The 22,115-nt window shown below is 42.3% G+C and overlaps 1 protein-coding gene across 2 annotated transcripts in view; it reads right to left on the minus strand.

Annotated features, from left to right (window-relative positions):
- The window catches only part of LOC106579641 (piezo-type mechanosensitive ion channel component 2), a 258,629-nt gene that overhangs the window by 168,496 nt on the left and 68,018 nt on the right, over positions 1-22,115 (minus strand). For both annotated transcript variants that reach the window (XM_045702749.1, XM_045702748.1), the window contains exon 4: positions 15,946-15,988. In XM_045702749.1, the coding sequence (XP_045558705.1) occupies positions 15,946-15,988 (43 nt within the window). The remainder of the gene's footprint in view (positions 1-15,945; positions 15,989-22,115) is intronic.

Consider the following 22,115-nt stretch of genomic DNA (forward strand, 5'->3'; position numbering starts at 1 on the left):
TTTATCCGGCCCTGACCATGTGTATCCCGTATATACGACTACTAAAACTTGAAACTTGGAGGAGAGGAGATATTGTGTCTCCTCTACTATTCAAACGGTTATCACGGATACAGTGGTCATTTGGCTGGCCAATTACCGTCATCCAAAATTCCATGACCGTCGCAGCCCTAGCCGAGACCCCGAAACCAAGGCTAACGGGATGATTAAGAAGCTGACAGACAGACTGCAATTGTCAACTTAGAGCCGTGAAGGACTCGAGAAGGTTGTGGGAAGATTGAGCTGTTCACAGAGTGACACACAGAATGGTCGAGATAGTTCTCCACTGAAACCCAGTGTGTTAAGGTCAATGTTATATGGCGACAATGGTACCCAGTCCTAAATAACACACTCAAAGGGTCCTATTCAGTCGTGATACATAGAAAGAACGATGTTTTCCACTATTGTCTGTGACGCCTCCTATTTCCGGGAAAGCATTCCAATATTGATGAACATTGGCGCTGAAACGATGGAATTTCCCTCCAGCAGCACAGAGTATGACTCAAATGTCAGATACAAGTGTATACATTTTCAAAACATTTCCAGCTTCCCCTGAGTAGGTCAAGAATGGGAAAAAAGTGGAACACGACTGACCAATAAATAAACCAATAATTCTGTCTGGGATGGTGAGGCGGCAGAGTCTTGGCCAATGTAGTAAAGCTCTTCTTTGTTCTGCCTTGGTCAGGGTGGAGTGTGAACCGGAGCTGAGACAGCACTTTGGCCCAATCCAGAGGGTCACAACACTGGACACAAGCCATTGGCCAACACATAGGCCTAATGATGGAACTCAACCAATCACGTCCACCGTATTAAAAGAAGACTGTACCTCAGGGGGTTAAGAAGGGTACAGGTCTGAATCTGTTTACTCTAACTACTTCCTCACCAATTGGAGAACAGGTCTTGAGTTGGATTCATTTAGCTCCACTGTTTGCTCTGAGTCAGCGAGCAGAGGGAAGGGAGGGAGAAAATGCCACATTACTGCACATCAACAAGCATCCAGTCACGGATAACCAGATAATACAGTACGACCCGTTTTCCCCTACTTTTCATACCTCCGTCCATTGCTAGTACAAACACTTTTGGTGTAAGCCATGAGGAACATGTTTAGCTAATTTGTTCGTCGAATACAAAAATATTAAATATAGTTATTGAAGGAAAGTAACATATGACCATGGTTGTAACAGGTGAACCAGACATGCTCATATTCAATTACCACAGGTGTTCCTACCGATCTGTTCTAGGGAACATCTTGTTCCCAGATGACAACATCCTGTTTATCTGGTTGCCAGATATCTCTCAGGACATTTAACACTTCCTCCACACTTCAGCTTTAATCCCTTGGAAATCCCTTTAACTGGACTGTTACACATTGGCCAGTATGCTCCAGTCTGTCACTAGACAGCAATTACACTTTCATTGTTTGTACATTAAACAGAGGACATTTGGCGTGTCGCCCCCGGGCAGCACTCAAGGTACAGCGTGGTCCTGGTGCAGTCCAGGCGAAGCAGGCAGCGCACACAGAGTACCACAGAGAGTCTGGCACCCCGCTGAGCCAAGAGAAACAGGGTAGCACAGTGGCACAATTCAGGCCTCATATCACTGGCCTATATTCCAGCACCTGGCCTGCCTGCAGTATCCAGCCCAACGTTATTAAAGACCTGGAGTTTAACTACTGATTTGAGAATTATACATTAGCGGGAGAAAATGTTTTGTGACCCCGTGTTGAACAGAAATACATGTGTAAAAAATAGATTACGGTGTTTGTGGAGCAGCAGGGATGTATGACAATTAGATATTGGCTGCACTGAGTAGACTTCAGCGAGGAATGAGGAAGAAGTCACACTTCTGAAGTGGTCCACCTGCTCCAACCAAGACAGCTTTAGTGTAGCTGAGATGAATCCATCTCAGCTACACTAGTTAGGATATGGACATTAGGGCTGGAAATTGCCAGGGACCTCATGATACGATATTATCACAATACTTAAAGTCGGAAGTTTACATACACCTTAGCCAAAGACATTTAAACTCAGTTTTTCACTATTCCTGACATTTAATCCCAGTAAAAATCCCCTGTCTTAGGTTAGTTAGGATCACCACTTTATTTTAAGAAAGTGAAATGGTAGAATAATAATAGAGAGAATGATTTATTTCAGCTTTTATTTCTTTCATCACATTCCCAGTGGGTCAGAAGTTAACATACACTCAATTAGTATTTGGTAGCATTGCCTTTCAGTTGTTTAACTTGGGTCAAACATTTTAGGTAGCCTTCCACAAGCTTCCCACAATAAGTTGGGTGAATTTTGGCCCCCTCCTCCTGACAGAGCTGGTGTAACTGAGTCAGGTTTGTAGGCCTCCTTGCTCGCACACGCTTTTTCAGTTCTGCCCACAAATTTTCTATAAGATTGAGGTCAGGTCTTTGTGATGGCCACTCCAATACCTTGACTTTGTTGTCCTTAAGCCATTTTGCCACAACTTTGGAAGTATGCTTGGGGTCATTGTCCATTTGGAAGACCCATTTGCGACCAAGCTTTAACTTCTTGACTGATGTCTTGAGATGTTGCTTCAATATATCCACATCATTTTCCTACCTCATGATGCCATCTATTTTGCGATGTGCACCAGTCCCTCCTGCAGCAAAGCACTCAGGCCTCATGCCACCAGAGGACATTTCTCCAAAAAGTGCGATCTTTGTCCCCATGTGCAGTGGCAATTCGTAGTCTGGCTTTTTAATGGTGGTTTTGGAGCAGTGGCTTCTTCCTTGGTGAGCGGCCTTTCAGGTTATGTCGATATAGGACTCGTTTTACTATGGATATAGATACTTTTGTACCTGTTTCCTCCAGCATCTTCACAAGGTATTTTGCTGTTGTTCTGAGATTGATTTGCACTTTTCGCACAAAAGTATGTTCATCTCTAGGAGACAGAACGCATCTCCTTCCTGAGCTGTATGACGGCTGCGTGGTCCCATGGTGTTTATACTTGCGTACTATTGTTTTTACAGATGAATGTGGTACCTTCAGGTGTTTGGAAATTGCTCCCAAGGATGACCCAGACTTGTGGAGGTCTACAATTGTTTTCTGAGGTCTTGGCTGATTTATTTTCATTTTCCCATGATGTCACGCAAAGAGGCATTGAGTTTGAAGGTAGGCCTTGAAATACATCCACAGGTACACCTCCAATTGACTCAAATGATGGCAATTAGCCTATCAGAAGCTTCTAAATCCATGACATCATTTTCTGGAATTTTACAAGCTTTTTAATTAAAGGCACAGTCAACTTAGTGTATGTAAACTTCTGACCCACTGGAATTGTGATACAGTGAATAATTATAAGTTAAATAATCTGTCTGCAAACAATTGTTGGAAAAATTACTTGTGTCATGCACAAAGTAGATGTCCTAACCGACTTCCCAAAACTATAGTTTGTTAACAAGAAATTTGTGGAGTGGTTGAAAAATGAGTTTTAATGACTTCAACCTAAGTGGATGTAAACTTCCGACTTCAACTGTAGGTGCCATTACGATATGTATTGCGATTCTCACAAATTATCACGATTCTATATGTATTTCGATTCGATATGGTGATTTTATTGCGATTCGATGTTCCAAACATATTGCTCACCCTATGTCTTGTTAGGTTCTAATTATCAGAGTAAGAACTTTAACCAAGTTTATTCTTCCCAAAGGATCAAACAGCAGACAAAAACATATTCACAACAAGCACTGATATTTAACCCTTTCTCCTATGCTGAGTCTCCTCCTACACATCTGAAGAGCCAATACATGTCTGTTGCTAGACAGAACCTTAGTGATACCTGTTCTTCCTCACTTCATCTGACCTGACCTCTGCCCCAAAGTGCTCACACCTCCCCAACTCACGGCTGTCATGTTGACTCGTACCAGACGGTGTCTTTCCTCCTCCCATAGGATCCCTGATGGCTAACAATAACATATCCTGACATAATGTAAACGTTAGAAATTACCCTCTCTCCCTCAATGAAAGGAATAAGTATATTTCATGATTTCATAAGTCAAGAAATCAGAACCCAACAATCTGCTGCACAGGGGCAAGAGAGCCACGAGAAAACAAGTTTTGATCAGTCATGGAAATAAAAGTGCTGGAAACAAATTGGATTCTTATTTAAAAAGCAGATGGAGAACAAGCTATGAAGGAAAAATACTTGAGATTTGCTGCAGTCCAACTAGCGCAAAAATAATATTGCAATGTTGTTAAAATGGTACGATACGATATATCATAAAAAATAATATCCCTGTATACATTTTTTCCCCCATCACTAAAGGACATGACTCTTTTTACCCTCATTAATTGATATTCTTAATTAATCAACATAGTATAGAAATGCCAACGTTCAAAGCACCATCATAGAGTATGTGAACTGTTGGATCGTGTAGTATTTATAGGAACAGAAAGCAGACACTGTGATTCACCTCGTAAAACGTCATGTTTCACAGACTAAACAGTAGCTGTTACAGAATCAAACCAAATCTGAAGATATGGGTCAGAGACGTCCTTCTAAATTTGATTCTATACAGGAATAGGATTCTATCCAGGAATTTCACACAATAGTCAGATGCCCTTGGAACAATCGTGAGGGGATGTCGATATGATGAAGAGGAAATCGGAGGCGGGCCTTACAGTACAGTAGACAATGAAACAAGAGTAGATGACACAAAAGCCCAGTTTGACTTGAGCATGTTGCATGCACAAAGATCAGATTGCGAGCATGATCCTTTATCTCCATGTGAAAGGAAACTAAAGTTAATTTTACCTCAACACACCAACCACCACAAATGTGGTTATGGGGGTTATGGATAGAAGGCTCAAAGAGGAAGAGAGGACATAATTGCTGCCCAGATGCCACGCCGGAGGTCACATGGCTGATGTCACTTCCTTTACACATACATCCCTCACAACAAACCTCCATTCTCATGTGCTTATTCTAGGGGCAAAAGCTGAATAACATACGCACATCCAGGTACTTTCCGCAGGTGCTGGAGTTGTTGACAAATTCATGGAAAACAGAAATGAAAACGCTGCACACTGCTGTATCATGCCCTGATCTGTTTCACCTTGTGCTTATCTCCACCCCCTGCAGGTGTCGCCCATCTTCCCCATTATCCCCTGGGTACTTATACCTGTGTTTTCTGTCTGTCTGTGTGAGTTTGTTTTGTTCATTCAAACCTACCAGCGGTTTCCCTTGCCCCTGTCTTTGCTATAGTCACTGTTTTGTAGCTTCCCGGTTTTGACCTTACCTGCCTGTCTGCCCTGACCCTTCCTGCCGTCCTGTACCTTTGCCTCTACTCTGGATTACCGACCTCTGCTTGACCTGACCCTGAGCCCGCATGCTGTTCCGGTGCCTTACACCCTCTCTGGATTATTGATCCCTGCCTGCCTTGACCTGTCGTTTGCCTGCCCCTGTTTAATGAATAAACTTCTGTTTCTTCTACACTGTCTGCACCTGGGGCATACCTTAACACGTGATATGCTGCTCATGCTCCCAGGTGATAATTATTTATAACAACGTTTCAACCCATAGTTCTTCATCAGGCATCCTTATTCTAGGGGCAACATATTTCCTATGGGAAACACACTTCAGCTTTTATTCCCATAGTTTTTTATTTAGTTTAGTCATTTACTTTTTTGAGGGAGGGGTTACAGGTACAAATAAACACTAAAAGAAATGCATACAAAACTTACCACAACCCAACCCCCCCCCAAGTCCACCTCGAACCTGCCCGAAAACCATGGCTCCCACCTCGCTTAGCCCCCCCCACCTCCCCGAAGAAAGCATGCCTCCCACCCATCCCACCTAGAAACCGAGGTTTCCCATCAGTCCCCCTTCCACCCATCCATCCCCCGAGTCTCTCCCCACAAACCCCCGCCAGGCCTCAATTGTTTCTTGACTAGTACCATTCATTCTCGCTGACGATAATTCTGTTATAATTTCTAATAGTAACTGTATCCACTAGTTAAATGGGAGAGAGTGAGGTGGTTGCCAACATTTTGTTTCACAACAGTGCTACCTGACAGCAGTAATCTTTTCTGATTGATTGAGAGATTCAAGGGGCAAGGGGCTAAGTAACATAATAGATGCAAAGCATTGAATATTTAAATTCATGCGCTTTAAAAAAAAAGGTTTACTTTGTCCCAGGAGCATTTAACTGCAGGGCACTCCCACATCATATGAAGGAATGTGTCTACCTGCTTTATGGGACACAATGAACAGTTGGCAGTTGGGGCCAATTTCATTGTAAAACATATTCTTGGTGTTAAATACAGTCTGTGAACAAACTTAAAATATATAAATTGCTGGTTCGGATAATGGGATGCCAAGGTCATATTTTTCCATATTCTTTTCCAATTAAAGGGTTGTTCAGATTCAATTACATCTGTGAACTATCATTTTTTAATGGCTAGCTCAGAATATGAGCTTTCCAAAATATATTTATATATTATAAAGATCAGTCCTTTCAGGAGCCCAGATCATTTATTTATAAATCCCATCATTGGATGGTTCGGTCGTTGGGTTTCCCAAGGGACTGCAGGCTAGCATAGATGACCTAAGTTGTAAATATAGAAAAAATGTTTTGCCTGGTAATGTGCATGTATCTTTCAAATCTTGAAATGTTCTCAAACCATTACTGTCCATTTTATCGGTAAGGGTACGGATTCCACATTTGCAAATGGCCGCCCTCCAGATCGCAAGGAACTTCTGTGAAATATTGGAATGCCATTTTCATTCCCAGTTATCACTTTTTTCAGTTTTGTGCCAAATAGAACTTGTGTGAGCATTAATAGGACATACGCGTAGTTTATATTGTTTAAGGGATATATCAGGGAAGACCACCTCTTCCAGAGCAATAGGAGTCACCATATTACTATAATGAACATGAGCGGAGACAGAGAGCTGGTTTCACGCGCAGGGCACAGCAGGTGTTTATTGTAAAGGACCACAGGAGGAGGCAGGTAGCTGGGTCCAGGGGCAGGCAGAAGGTCATACCCAGGAGGAGGCAGGTAGCTGGGTCCAGGGGAAGGCAGAAGGTCATACACAGGGGGTCCAAAAGGGCAACAGTACAGGCAGGGAAAAGTCTAGTAACATAGTCCGGGAGATCAGGCAATAGGTAGATAACAGGGAATCCGATAGGCTAAAGTACAGGCAAGGAATAGGCAAAAAGGCGTTGAAAGATTAGTGGAATCTGTGTGGGTAGCTGGACAGGTAGGATGACTGACAGTGAGGGTGAACAGGGGTCACGGGTCAGGTGACAGAGGAATGGATGAGACTGAGGCAGGAATTCCTTTAACCATAAAGTGGTATATTTACTGAGTAGTCTGTGGTGGATTCATGGACGCACAGAACTTCTGGATTAGGCAGAGTGAAGGAAGAGAAAGCAGAGCGATCAGGCGATGGTGATTTCCTCCCTTTATGGAGTGGAGATCTGTCGGACATTTCCACCTGACCTAATTAAAGCGCCCCTGGCCCAGCTGAGTAAGTGGCAATGAATTAAAGGATTATTCCACCAACTCCATGGGCTTTTTCTACAGGCGTCGTTAGTGAGGCAGGCAAAAACTGTAAATCACGGGAAACCCAGCACTCTGAAGGCCGTGTGTCACAAAACAAACAATACCTCACAGTGATGGGGTGTAAAGAACTGAACTAAATAGTGTGTGATAATGACATACAGGTGTGTGAACAGGTGATTAGAATTCAGGTGATTGGGATCTGGAGAGTGAGCTGCGTTCAGGGGATCTAGGTGTTTGAGGGTGTGAGTTGGAAGCAGACTTTACAATATAATTGTTTAAGGGATATATCAGTGAAGTCCACCTCTTCCCGAGCAATAGGAGACACCATGTTTCTCTATATACTCAGCCAAGGGGCAGAAGAATCATGTTTGAAGCGGGTACGGATAGTTAGGTACGGATAGTCCTCCTACGTATTTCCCTCTTTGTAAATGTATTAATTTTATCCAGGATCGTGTACCTTGCCAAATACATTTTAAAACCGCACTATAATTTTTTTTCCCAGAAGCCAGAAGGTGTAGCCATGGGAGGCATTGAACTACAGAAATTCAGCCGAGGCAATATATTCATTTTTACAATAGATATTCTTCCGGTTAAAGCAACTGGGACATTATTCCATCTACTGAGGTTGGAAGGAATTGATTTGACCATTCTGTTAAAGTTTAAGGCAATGGTTTTATCTAAGGAAGGAAATATATCTTCTCCCAAATTTTTTTAATGGAAAACAATTGGGATTCCATAATTAGAGATCTAGGGCTGATTTAGTTAGATACATTTTATAGCTTGAGATGAAGCTGCATTTATCTATGATCTTCAATTCATTTGTGAGCAATTGAGATACATTGTCTAGATAGTAAAATAATTAAATATCTTCTGTGTAAAATAAGATGAAGTGATCAGTAGATTTTGGGGAAATTGGTGTTATTTCCTTTGATTGAGGAATTTCCTTGGCCAGAAGTTCTATGGATAATAAGACTAGCAAAGGCGTAATTGAGCTTTTAATAAAAGCTATATTAGGGCTGTATTCACATCTCTCCCAGATCAACCTTTGTAAACGTCTGTATTAATCATCTCGAGCAATAGTGGACCTAATTGATTCCAACATTTTAAATAGACTTCAGGAGGAATACCATCCCATTGCCTTTATTCATGCTATCCAATGCCCTTTTGAGTTCATTGAGAGAGTTTTGGGCTCCCTGAAAAGTGGCTTCCTCTGTTGAGAGAAGAGATTATTTTTTAAAGGACTTAGTCTGGCTTGGTGTGGATTTACAATCAGAGGTTTACAGTTCTTTATAGAAGAGGAATAGCTAAATGATCATTACTGCGTAGGTTGTTGGCTAGTAAACGACTGGGACGATTACCGTGGAAGTACTTGTTAAATCTTACTTGATAGATGGCAAATTCTGCTCTCTGTCTTATCAATAAATGAAGTTATGTTTTGACTGGAAAGAGTAATAGCTACATGGTCAAAAAGAGCGATTGTTGAGAACGCTATAACAGTTAACAATATTTCAGAATCAGATATCTTCTTTAATTGTGATTTATTCAACCCAGATGCAATTGCAGTTGCATTATTTTTTATAAAATCTTTGGCGGCATCCCATCAACTACATTTTTATTGATCATTATGAATTAATTTAGTTCAATCTCAAACAGTGTAGGATTTTGTAATAATAAAACACTGAAACGCCATCTTGCTGCTCTTTTAGGAGATTCTGAAATATGACGTTGGCAGTAGTAAGTCTGGTGGTCAGACAAGCTCATGAAATCGATTCATGAGAATGATTTATGCCTATTTGAGTAGAAAATACACTATTTTGCTTTAGAATTGTGTGCTCGCCAGACATCAATGAGGTTGTAAACACAAAGTACATGCTGGAGAACCTTGGTTGCATGTGGATTGTAGTTGGTCTTATTAAATGTCCAAAATGGCATTCCTGTCTGTCCCAATAACCAGACAACATTCAGTTAATCCTAACAATAAAATGTAGGATCATAAGAATTTGGAGCGTATACATTTAAGAAAAGTCATTCTACCTTCTTGGTCTTCGCCTTCACCCATGATCGTAAATTTGAGTTTCTTACAGTATGGTTACACCTTTAGTTTTGTATGGGGCTAACAAAAAAGCTGCCATTTTGTCCAAATGGTTCTCTATTCTATGTGAGTCCTTTTGGAACAGGTGTGTTTCTTGGAGCATTGGTATATGTGACTCGTTTCAGGAAACTAAGCAAATGTTGCGCATCACTACATCACAGGAGAAGCATTTGAATGTTTTCTTTTTTGGGGGGCAGAAATGCCTTCTGGAACATGTGAACTTTCATGTGCCTTAATAACAAACTTGTATGCCATCTGCAAATAAAAATAAAATAGTTAAATTATGAGCCTAGTTGGGTTTAGCCACAGAAAAAGACAAGAACCTTTCTGCTAACCATGATTGGCTGAGATAATGGACATGCCAAGAGATGAGTTCAGATTGGTCTGTCATGTAGCACGCGTCTGTCTATAACATGAGCTGCTCAGTATGTGTAGGTAATGCTTTCTAACGTGGCTTTTTTTTAAATATATCATGAAGAACTGCAAAAGTGTTGCTAATGCTCTCCACTTTCTGGAGGACCGAGTTTGAAATCGGTGGAATGCCCGGTGGAAGTAGAGTATGACAGCTAGTGAGATGGAGAAAATTCAGGTGTTTGATTGCAAATATGCGGAGGGAGTCAAAAAGAGAACACCCAGAAGGTTGTTGTATAAAACACCTGTCTCCGGATTACATCTTCAAACTAAGGGCAACCATGGCAACCGTGACAGATAAGGAGAAGCGTTCATCCATGTATTCGGTAAGAGAGTCTAGCTACCGCAGCTACATTTTCAGATATTATACGTTTCTAATTTTGTCTGAAAGTCATTTTAATTATTGTTAAAGCGTACTATTAGCTAACTAGCTAACGTTAGTTGCCTGGCTCGCTAGCTAATGTTACGTGTATGATCTGTATCTCAGCATTCCTAGTTATAGCCTAATGATCTAGCCTAAACAATTTAACCCATAGGGATGCAATGTGCAGTAGCCCCACAAGGAAGCATTGTTCATTAATTGCAGTGGAGCCATCGTTGTCTAAATGTCCTGTACCATAGGCAATATAATTATAACGAAGTCCAATGTTCAGCATTAATAATAATAATAATAATAATATTGTTCCTTTTACTCAATTGAGGGGGTTTACTCATCATTGACTTATGCTGAGGGCAGCATCACAGCCACAGGTGAAACTGCATGACTGATGGTGCGTGAATAGCATAATATTGAGCCAGTCAAATTGGGGTTAGCCTAGATCTGTCGGTTCCTCCCCCTGTGTGTTGGGCTTGATGTGCTTCTCCAAGAAGTCTTGAGCCTCCTTCGCAGTGGAAAACATATGTGTTGTATTCTGAATAATTTTCGAGTGATTCTGTTATCTTTTTTAGGAGCTTGATTTCCCCTTCTAGCTTTAGTTCGGGCTGTTTCCAGGTCATGGATTTGCCCATCTGTCACATTGGCCGCGGTCTCCAAACTTTGCACTTCAGTTGAGTAGGTATCCACTTTAGAAGTGAGCAGTGTAAGATATTAATTTATCGGTTTTAATTGCAAGTCAAGGGCAGGGGTAATTCCCTCAAGAACAATCACTTGGATAGTAGTGGCCAACTCTTTTCTGACCATTGGTCAAGAGGACCCAGCTCCTATAACAAAGGCTTCCAACTTCATCTCACTCTACTGAGGGGAACACAACAGCAAATGTGCGCTACAGTAAATACATCAAAGTCTAACTTACAGTTGAGGTTTTAAATTTGATAGAAAAGGTTGTTCTGGATTTAAACTTAGAAATGTGGATGATAGTCTTCCAAGATAGACATGGATGTTTCCTCTCTCCTTCATAGTCTGGGTCAGTGACAGTCTGCCTAACACTAACGTATGGGGATGATAACACAACACAGACAGACAGTCAGTCATATTACATCAACCGCTACTGCTTCTGCTTGGCTGTAACCTCCAGCCAGTTCCAAACAGGAACCGCAGACGCCCGCCAGACACACACGCTCGCATACGCGCACACAGCCTCTTCCCAGCCAGACAGGTTCAATTACAGGTGTCTGACTGAGACACAACGTCAGACGGGGGGCTGTTGAAAAGAAAAGTACTGTAGGTGACATACTTCACCGTAAAATAATATGACAAACTAGTAGTCATTGAGGGCTAGGCCAATAACCAGTGATTTGTTAAGAGAAATGTAGAAATGTACAACTGGCCTCGTACATCTGAGATTGTGACTAACTACCTTTCATCACAATAACATAGACATTCCGGTTTCCCAATATAAAACATATTGGCACATTCATTTGAAGCCTCTTTTGCCCGTAATGGTCCTCCTTTGTTACAGTCGCTCTCAGTCTTGCTTTCCAGTGTTGTATGTACAGTAATGTGAAACTGGAGCTTCATTAGAAGACCAGGCCACTCCAATCACTCAGTGGGCTCCACACGTTCCTGTCTGGTACACATTCATCACCGTCACTCACCTGCCTCCCAGACTCCCACAATGCAATAGGAGGAGAGGTGCCGTGGCAGCAGCTGTAGACACCTGAGGGACCGCATGCTGGCATACCAGAAATGATCGAATGACGTGTTCTAATGTCTGTCATCCCCTTTAATTCCTCTAGTTTTTTCCTCTCACACCTGTGATAATTTTGTTTACAGTGTGGAATCGCAGGTTGCAAATATCTGTTAGGAATTCTATAGAGTCGGGATGTCAAACTCACTTTGCCCCAGGGGCCACATATGGTTTTCAATGAGGGCTGGAGGGCTGGAGCTGAAAATGGATTGTATTTCCATGGCGTCAAGATGTTTAAAAATAATTCCTTTATCCATAATTTTGGGAATTTCCAATGCTCCCTGACTCTATCTTTAATTTCTGAGATTAGCTGGAAACGATCAAGAAACTGTATGAATGTAGGTCTATTATAATTTCTACACAGTTTAAAGCATATTGACTTCGCTCACCTCCCCACCACCATCAAAGAAATACAATAAATAAGTACAAATAAATGTTTTAACTCAAACCACCCATGGGCCGGATTAGACAACCTCGCAGCCCTTATGTTTGACACCCCTGTTATAGAGTGTGCGAAAAGATATCAACAAGGCCATTAGGCTAAGCCCATATGTCAACAGAGGTAATCAAGACACTGGTGAGCAGTCTTTCAGTCCTGTTAATTTCCCAGACAGACAGACAGACAGCCATGTCTGTTATAGTTACACCCACCCCCCCACCCCCCCCCACCAGACAAAATAATAATTATCCCCTGAGGAATGCCAGTAGCTTCCCTCATGGCGACAATATGACTCTAAACATTAAGGTTGGCCCTTGCCCCTTCGGCTGTTGCTTTAACCAAGTGAGCAGTAACACTTTCAATACTTGGCAGGATCACCTCGGAAACCCTGTAATGGCCGTGCTAATTAGCCTAGCACAAAGACGCGGCACAGCGCGAAAGACTGGGACGATTTACCATGTTTACACCACATGTGGCGTAAGGATATGAGCGACAGTTAAACAATCGGAATGTCTGTGAACGAGGCGGCCGCACCAACCATAATAACAGCCGATGCTGGGAAAATAAACGCCCACTTCAATCGTCATGACACAATGTAGTTTGGGTGCAGACTTGAAAAAAACACCAAACCTCTGCTTTGTTGAGTCTATTATTTTACGGCTGGCCGTTCCTTCTAACCACAGCTTGGGACAAGGCACGTATCTCGCTTTCAAGCATACGAATGCATCAATAAAGCCTTGAACAGTGTGTAATCATGACTTAAGCCTCGTAGTGAATGAGACGTCTGTTTTCTAACCATAATATGCCTGGAAGGGAGAAAATGGAATGACATCTGTCAATACTTTGTTTGGATGTCCGTATTTAGACATGGGATTATATTTGACATTTATATTTGACATTTTTTATATATTATATTTGGGAGAAAGACAGATGCTGTGGTCCCTATGTCTGTCTGTTGATGTCTGTCTGTGTTCACAGAAAGTAGCATCACAAATCCACATTAAAGGTAAAGTCTTGGATATTTCCTGCTGTTAAATGGTCATTTCAATGAATCATATAAACCCATTGAAGTACACTACATGACCAAAAGTATGTGTACACCTGCTCATCGAACATTTCATTCCAAACTCATGGGCTTTAATATGGAATTGGTCCCCCCTTTGCTGCTATAACAGCCTCCGCTCTTCTGTGAAGGCTTTCCACTAGATGTTGGAACAATGCTGTGGGGACTTGCTTCCATTCAGCCACAAGAGCATTAATGAGGTCGGGCACTGATGTTGGGCGATTAGGCCTGGCTCACAGTTGGCGTTCCAATTCATCCCAAAGGTGTTCGATGGGGTTGCGGTCAGGGCTCTGTGCAGGCCAGTCAAGTTCTTCCACACCGGGGGCATTGTCATGCGGAAACAGGAAAGGGCCTTCCCCAAACTGTTGCCACAAAGTTGGAAACACAGAACCGTCTAGAATGTTATTGTATGCCGTAGTGTTACGATGTCCCTTCACAGGAACTAAGGAGCCTGAACCATGAAAAACAGCCCCAAATTATTATTCCTCCTCCACCGAACTTTACAGTTGGCATTATACATTCAGGCAGGTAGCGTTCTCTTGGCATCCGGCAAACACAGATTAATCCGTCAGACTGCCAGATGGTGAAGTGTGATTCATCACTCCAGAGAACGCATTTCCACTGCTCCAGAGTGCAATGGCGGCAAGCTTTACACCACTTTCACGGGCTACCTGAGATGTGAAATTTTTGTGTGATGTTTTTATCGATCCACTGAAAACCCACCGTAGCAGGCAATTGTGGCATCTATTTTTAATGCAAACTTTCTAAATGTCAACAAAAAATCTCTGGAAAAAAGTGAATGGAAACGTAGCTAAAGTTACGCTCCTGACAGAACCATTGCTGAGCAGCAGGGCTATGGATGACTCACTTGGGAAAACACACTCGTCTGTGTGCTGCGATTAAGCCCCACCAGAGTGATGAGAATGGAACCTGGACTGTTTTGTTCAGCCACTGTTTTTAACCTGTGTATTTGCATGTAAACTTAAATGTAATCATTCAGTTGAGCTCAAATGAACATCTTCAGTACTGTGACACTGTGCCTTAGAATGGATTGTTGTGATGTACATTAGAATAAGTAAACTTTCTTGTCCTATGTAAGGGGAGGATACTCACCCCTTTCCCACACAATAACAAAAAAATATATATTTAACCTTTATTTAACTAGGCAAGTCAGTTAAGAACAAATTCTTATTTACAATGACGGCCAACACCGGCCAAACCCGGATTACGCTGGGCCAATTGTGCGCCGCCCTATGGGACTCCCAATCACTGAATTGAACCAGGGTGTCTATAGTGACACCTCAAGCACTGAGATGCAGTGCCTTAGACCGCTGCACCGTGAAGATATATACAGTGTATTCCAAATTCGCAAAATGTATGATATTGTAACAACCCTGGGTTTATAAGCGCGGAAATCGACTCTGCTGTTCGAGCATGCTGTTTCATTACATTGGTGTCAGAAGTGATCGCACCTTGCATCCACGACAGTGCGTGTGCTTGGCCGGTGAGCGCGTTCCTGTAAGACGTAGAGTCGCAAGCTAGCGCGAGGACTGGCTCTTTGAAAGGAGGGAGTAGTGTAACGACCCTGGGTTTATAAGCGTGGGAATCAACTCTGCCGCACGAGCATGCTTTTGCTGCACAGTCGATAGCATGCCGGACCTCGGGCTAGAAGGTCGAGGGTTCGAGACCTGCTCTCTGCTGTTTCATTACAATATATTATAAATTCCAATTTGTTGTGGCTAATGATAGCTAGGTGGCTATGTGGTTAACGCTAATGTTAGCTAGCTGGCTAACGTTAGCTAGGCTACTGGCAGGGGTTAAGGTTAGGAGTTAGGATAAAGGGTTAAGGTTAGGGGAAGGGTTAGCTAAAAGGGTTAAGGTTAGGGTTAGGGGAAGGGTTAGCTAACATGCTAAGTTATTGCAAAGTAGCTAAAAAGTAGTAAGTAGTTTCAAAATTGCTAATTAACTAAAATGCTTAAGTTGTCCGTGACGAGATTCGAACATGCAACTTTTGGGTTGCTAGGCGTTTGCGCCGTTAGCTAGCTGGCTAACATTAGATATGCTAGGAGTTAGGGGTTAAACTTAGGGTTAAAGATGCACTATGCAGTGCCTGTAACGTAACAAAATGTGGAAAAAGTCAAGGGGTCTGAATACTTTCCGAATGCACTGTATACGAATTAAACTGTGCTATATACACTAGTAGACTAGTTTGATTAAATGTAAAAGCATTGGTCTCTTACCTTTCCAAGCCCAGCTGTCGCACCGACTTTTCCCATGTTGAACCTGTAAAAAAGACAAAACATAGACGTCAAAATCCTCATTCAACAGAGTGGACCATTATTCAAAACTCTTGAGATGGATTGAAGATGGCGACTGCCCAAATGGCATGCTTTCCTGAAGCACTTTCTGTTATCCTGCAGAGCCTCCCCATTATTCAACAATGAGCGTTGAAGACCTGAGCACCATTAAGCATACACTGAAAAAAGTGTATTCTATCTATTTTGGACTGGATACACTTTCTATGGACACACCGGGGTGCAAACACACTTCTGACACCAATGTGGCAAATCTTTTTAAATGATTCACAGATTACGGTTTCACAGATTATGGTTTCACATGCGCACTGACCCTCATTATGACAGTAACACAGGTCTAAACCAAATGTTAGTGAAGGTGAACAACACAAACACACACACACACACACACACACACACACACACACACACACACACACACACACACACACACACACACACACACACACACACACACACACACACACACACACACGGGGGCGGCCATGCACCTCGACAGCCTCTTGGAACGCACTCTGCCTCACAGTAAGCTGTCATCCTCCGTGACTCACACGACTCATGCAATTAGCAGACGATTCCTTCTCGCTCTCCTCTCTTCTCTTTCCCTCCCTCTTGTTTGAACATACTTCAGACCGAGCGTGCTCAGGACATGCAACTCTGCTGTACATTGATTTAATAACGCGGGGCAAAACAAACTACCTTTTTATTTTCTTGAAAGGCTTTGGGCTGATGGGCTTTTTGTTTCCAGGGACATTTCCATGTATGCGGAAGGCCCCCTCCGGGTGAGAGAGTTGGAATTTACAGCTGTCTTACAACTAAGTGCCAACTCCCAACTCACTGCCCCCCCCCACCCCCATCCTCCCAGCTGATCTGAGGATAGTTACCCTAACGACAGATCAATGAGTCAGTGCTAATTAGCTCTGTCATTAGCTCATGAATTGCCTGGCTATAGGCCGTCCTCGGATGAGAAGACATGTTCACGACTGAGATGGCTGATGATGAAAACGTCCTGTTTAAAAAAGGAATTTAACTGCAATAGTTACCATACTATATGCTGAGGAAGTCATTTTTCTACCTAAGTTGAATTCATTCAACTTTATCAACAATACATTTATCGGTAACACCTTACCTTAAGTTGCCCTTATACTTATGTAACTACACAGTAATAACTGTAGTAGGGACCCTGTATTAATTAACACGTACTGTAGTTACATATTAACCGCTTTGTAATTGAGTTGAGCCATTTCTATGAGGGATTAGTTATCATTCTAGTCACTATTCTCAAAATGAACCTCGCTGGCTCAGCTGTTTTGATGCCAGCTACCAGCAAGAACAAAAAAATAAACACAACATGTAAAGTGTTGGTCCCATGTTTCATGAGCTGAAATAAAAGATCCCAGAAATGTTCCATATGCACAAAAATCTTATTTCTCTCAAATTTTGTGCACACATTTGTTTACATCCCTGTTAGTAAGCATTTCTCCTTTGCCAAAATAATCCATCCACCTGACAGGTGTGGCATATCAAGAAGCTGATTAAACAGCATGATCACTACACAGCACCTTTTGCTGGGGACAATAAAAGGCCACTGTAAAATGTGCAGTTTTGTCACACAATACAGTTGATTTGCTGACTGTAGGAGTGTCCACCAGACTTGTTGCCAGATAATTTCATTTTCATTTCTCTACCATTAGCCGCCTCCAACGTTCTTTTAGAACATTTGGCAGTACATCTAACTGGCCTCCAAACCGCAGACCATGAGTAACCATGCCAGCCCAGGACCTTCACATCCGGTTTCTTCACCTGTGGGATCGTCTGAGACCAGCCACCCAGACAGCTGATGAAACTAAGGAGTATTTCTGTTTGTAATGGGGGAAAACTCATTCTGATTGGCTGGGCCTGGCTCCCCAGTGGGTGGGCCTGGCTCCCAAGTGGGTGGGCCTGTGCCCTACCAGGCCCACCCATGGCTGCGCCCTGTCCAGTCATGTGAAATCCATAGATTAGGGACTAATGAATGTATTTAAATTGACTTATTTCCTTATATGAACCATAGCTCATTAAAATAATGTATATTTTTGTTCAGTATACATGTTTCTCTCTGATGGATACATCACCTGTGCTATGGCGATTGGCAAAGTATACTATGAGTAATGTACTGTATGTGTCGCTATTGGCTGCAAGACAGCGAACTATGCAAGGTTCCTTTAATGATTCCCCATTATTTTGTTCCCATGGCTAAGCCAATAAAGAGGAGGGGGCGTTTGTTTACGTCAGTTTCTCGCTTACATCATATGCACCCCCCCATCCCCCCTCCTCCTTCACTCTCCGCCACCCCAAAATGTCATGTTACAATACAGCCTGGACATTGTCTATGAGTGAAGGCTACAACATTTACATTTACATTTTTACATTTTAGTCATTTAGCAGATGCTCTTATCCAGAGCGACTTACAGTAGTGAATGCATACATTTCATAAATATATATTAAAAAAAATAAAAACATTCTGTACAACCACAACGTACTCCAATGATGAAGTGTGGCCAAACCAAGATCGTACATCCATGTGAATTTATTCTCTCATTAATACAATATTACGGACCCAGATTTATGCCGGGGCACATGGGAAAATGTCATGCGTGTTTGATGAGCTGTTTTCTAACTACGATGCATGGAGGTTTTCTGACTCAGCTGACGTAAAGAGTCCAGGTTTTCAACGTCTGAAAAACTCCATCCGTCACAGGAGTCGTGTGGAGTGGTGGCGCCTCGCGTTGCTTTAGATTTGTGTGTTTATATTTCTGGATGCTTATAGTAGGTTCAGTAAATTGATTCTGGCCTGACAGAATAATGTATTTGTCCATTAAAGTGGTAAATGACCCCACGTAAAAGAATGTCTCAGAGCGCAACAGTGAAAGCGCGTATTGTTAAGTGTAAAAACTGGGCTGACAGGAGTAGGCCAACTTTGGATTTAGAATATAAAATGATTTTTAAAAAGTTACTTACAATGCTCTGGTAAAAATAAACTCTACATTTGGCTAAAAATGTTTGTCTCTGAAAAGATGAGGAGAATTTTAGTCCTTCTATCTCCACAAGGAAAAAGCCTATGAGCAGACTGCAGGATGACAATAGTTAGTTATTTTCAATGACAGAGTAACCGATCCCTTTTTATTCAAAGGCCTCCAAACCAACAGGTGTTATTTTGCATGATCTTTAGTTAGCAGCTACGGTATACATATTACACGAGAGAGAGAGAGAGAGAGAGAGAGCGTCAGAGTGGGGACAAAGTGAAGAATAGAAAGAGAGAAAGAGAGGAGAAAGTGTGAGAAAGAGCGGGGGAGAGAGAGAGAGTGCGAAAGAAGGGAGGGAGAGAGGGAGAGAGAGAGAGAGAGTGGGGACAAAGTGAGAAAGAGAAAGAGAGAAAGAGAGGAGAAAGTGTGAGAAAGAGGGAGAGAGAAAGAGAGAGAGATAGAGAGGGGACAAAGTGAGAAAGAGAAAGAGAGAAGTGTGAGAAAGAAGGGAAGAGAGAGAGAGTGTGGGGACAAAGTGAGAAAGAGAAAGAGAGAAAGAGAGGAGAAAGTGTGAGAAAGAGGGAGAGAGAAAGAGAGAGAGAGATAGAGAGTGTCAGAGAGAGGGGACAAAGTGAGAAAGAGAAAGAGAGAAAGAGAGAAGTGTGAGAAAGAAGGGAAGAGAGAGAGATGTTTTGTGGAGCATAGTTGTGACTACAACAGCTGTTTAGCAGCTCCCTGCTGATGGATGCAGTGGCTCAGGGAATCAAGGAGCGCAATAATGTGGTGGCACGTAATAATGCAGTGGTGTAATAACGTCCAGGGCTGTCCAGGGGTACAATATATACAGTACCATGGACTACCAGTACCAGATCACTGTCCAGGGGTACAATATATACGGGGAGTACCAGTACCAGATCACTGTCCAGGGGTACAGTATATACAGGAAGTACCAGTACCAGATCACTGTCCAGGGGTACAATATATACAGGGAGTACCAGTACCATATCAATGTGCAGAGGTACAAGATATTTCAGGTAGATATGTACATAAAGGCAGGGTAAAGTGAATACGCATCAGGATAGGTAATAATAAGGTATTTGAGGTAGATATGTACATAAAGGCAGGGTAAAGTGAATACGCATCAGGATAGGTAATAATAAGGTATTTGAGGTAGATATGTACATAAAGGCAGGGAAAAGTGACTAGGCATCAGGATAGATAATAATAAGTTATTTGAGTTAGATATTTACATACAGGCAGGGTAAAGTGACTAGGCATCAGGATAGATAATAATGAGGTATTTGAGGTAGAAATGTACATAAAGGCAGGGTAAAGTGACTAGGCATCAGGATAGATAATAATAAAGTATTTGAGGTAGATATGTACATAAAGGCAGGGTAAAGTGGATGGGTATTCCAGCATGACAATGACCCAAAACACACGGCCAAGGCAACAAAGGAGTGGCTCAAGAAGAAGCACATTAAGGTCCTGGAGTGGCCTAGCCAGTCTCCAGACCTTAATCCCATAGAAAATCTGTGGAGGGAGCTGAAGGTTCGAGTTGCCAAACGTCAGCCTCGAAACCTTAATGACTTGGAGAAGATCTGCAAAGAGGAGTGGGACAAAATCCCTCCTGAGATGTGTGCAAACCTGGTGGCCAACTACAAGAAACATCTGACCTCTGTGATTGCCAACAAGGGTTTTGCCACCAAGTACTAATTAATGTTTTGCAGAGGGGTCAAATACTTATCTCCCTCATTAAAATGCAAATCATTTTATAACATTTTTGACATGCGTTTTTCTGGATTTTTTTGTTGTTATTCTGTCTCTCACTGTTCAAATAAACCTACCATTAAAATTATAGACTGATAATTTCTTTGTAAGTGGGCAAACGTACAAAATCAGCAGGGGATCAAACACTTTTTTCCCCCACTGTATACTGTACCCCTGGACAGTGATCTGGTAATGGTATTCCCTGTCTATACTGTCCCCTGGACAGTGATCTGGTACTGGTACTCCCTGTATATACTGTCCCCTGGACAGTGATCTGGTACTGGTACTCCCTGTATATACTGTACCCCTGGACAGTGATCTGGTACTGGTACTCCCTGTATATATTGTACCCCTGGACAGTGATCTGGTACTGGTACTTCCTGTATATACTGTACCCCTGGACAGTGATCTGGTACTGGTACTTCCTGTATATACTGTACCCCTGGACAGTGATCTGGTACTGGTACTCCCTGTATATACTGTCCCCTGGACAGTGATCTGGTACTGGTACTTCCTGTATATACTGTACCCCTGGACAGTGATCCGGTACTGGTACTTCCTGTATATACTGTACCCCTGGACATACTTCCTGCATATACTGTACCCCTGGACATACTTCCTGTATATACTGTACACCTGGACATACTTCCTGTATATACTGTACACCTGGACATACTTCCTGTATATACTGTACCCCTGGACATACTTCCTGTCTATACTGTACCCCTGGACAGTGATCTGGTACTGGTACTTCCTGTATATACTGTACCCCTGGACATACTTCCTGTATATACTGTACCCCTGCACAGTGATGTACAGTGATCTCTGTATATAGCTCCATTCTTGTGTATTTTATTCTTCTCGTGTCACTATTTTTTCAATATCTTTTTGCATCTTTACTCTGCATCGTTGGGAAGGGCTAGTAAGCAAGCATTTCAATGTAAAGGCTACACCTGTTGTATTCGGCACTGTCACATGGGCTCCCTCTCCCGCATCTAGGTCACCAGGCTGCTCGTTATTGCGCACACCTGTCATCAGCGGTATGCGCATAATGACACTCACCTGGACTCCATCACCTCCTTGATTACCTGCCCTTTATATGTCCCTTTGGTTTCTTCCCCAGTCGTCATGTTCCTGTTTCATGTCAGTGCACTGTTTGTGTTTCTTGTTTTGTTCTGCTTTGTTTTGTTTCTGATTAGATTTTTTTTAGTTTTGAATATTTTTTTTATTTAACCTTTATTTAACTTGTTTCCTGTTCATTTTTGTATTATAATGATGTGTCTGTCTACCACTTAAATCATGAAATACATGAATCACCAT

This window comes from Salmo salar, chromosome ssa19 (assembly GCF_905237065.1).
Source record: "Salmo salar chromosome ssa19, Ssal_v3.1, whole genome shotgun sequence".
Lineage (NCBI taxonomy): Eukaryota > Metazoa > Chordata > Actinopteri > Salmoniformes > Salmonidae > Salmo > Salmo salar.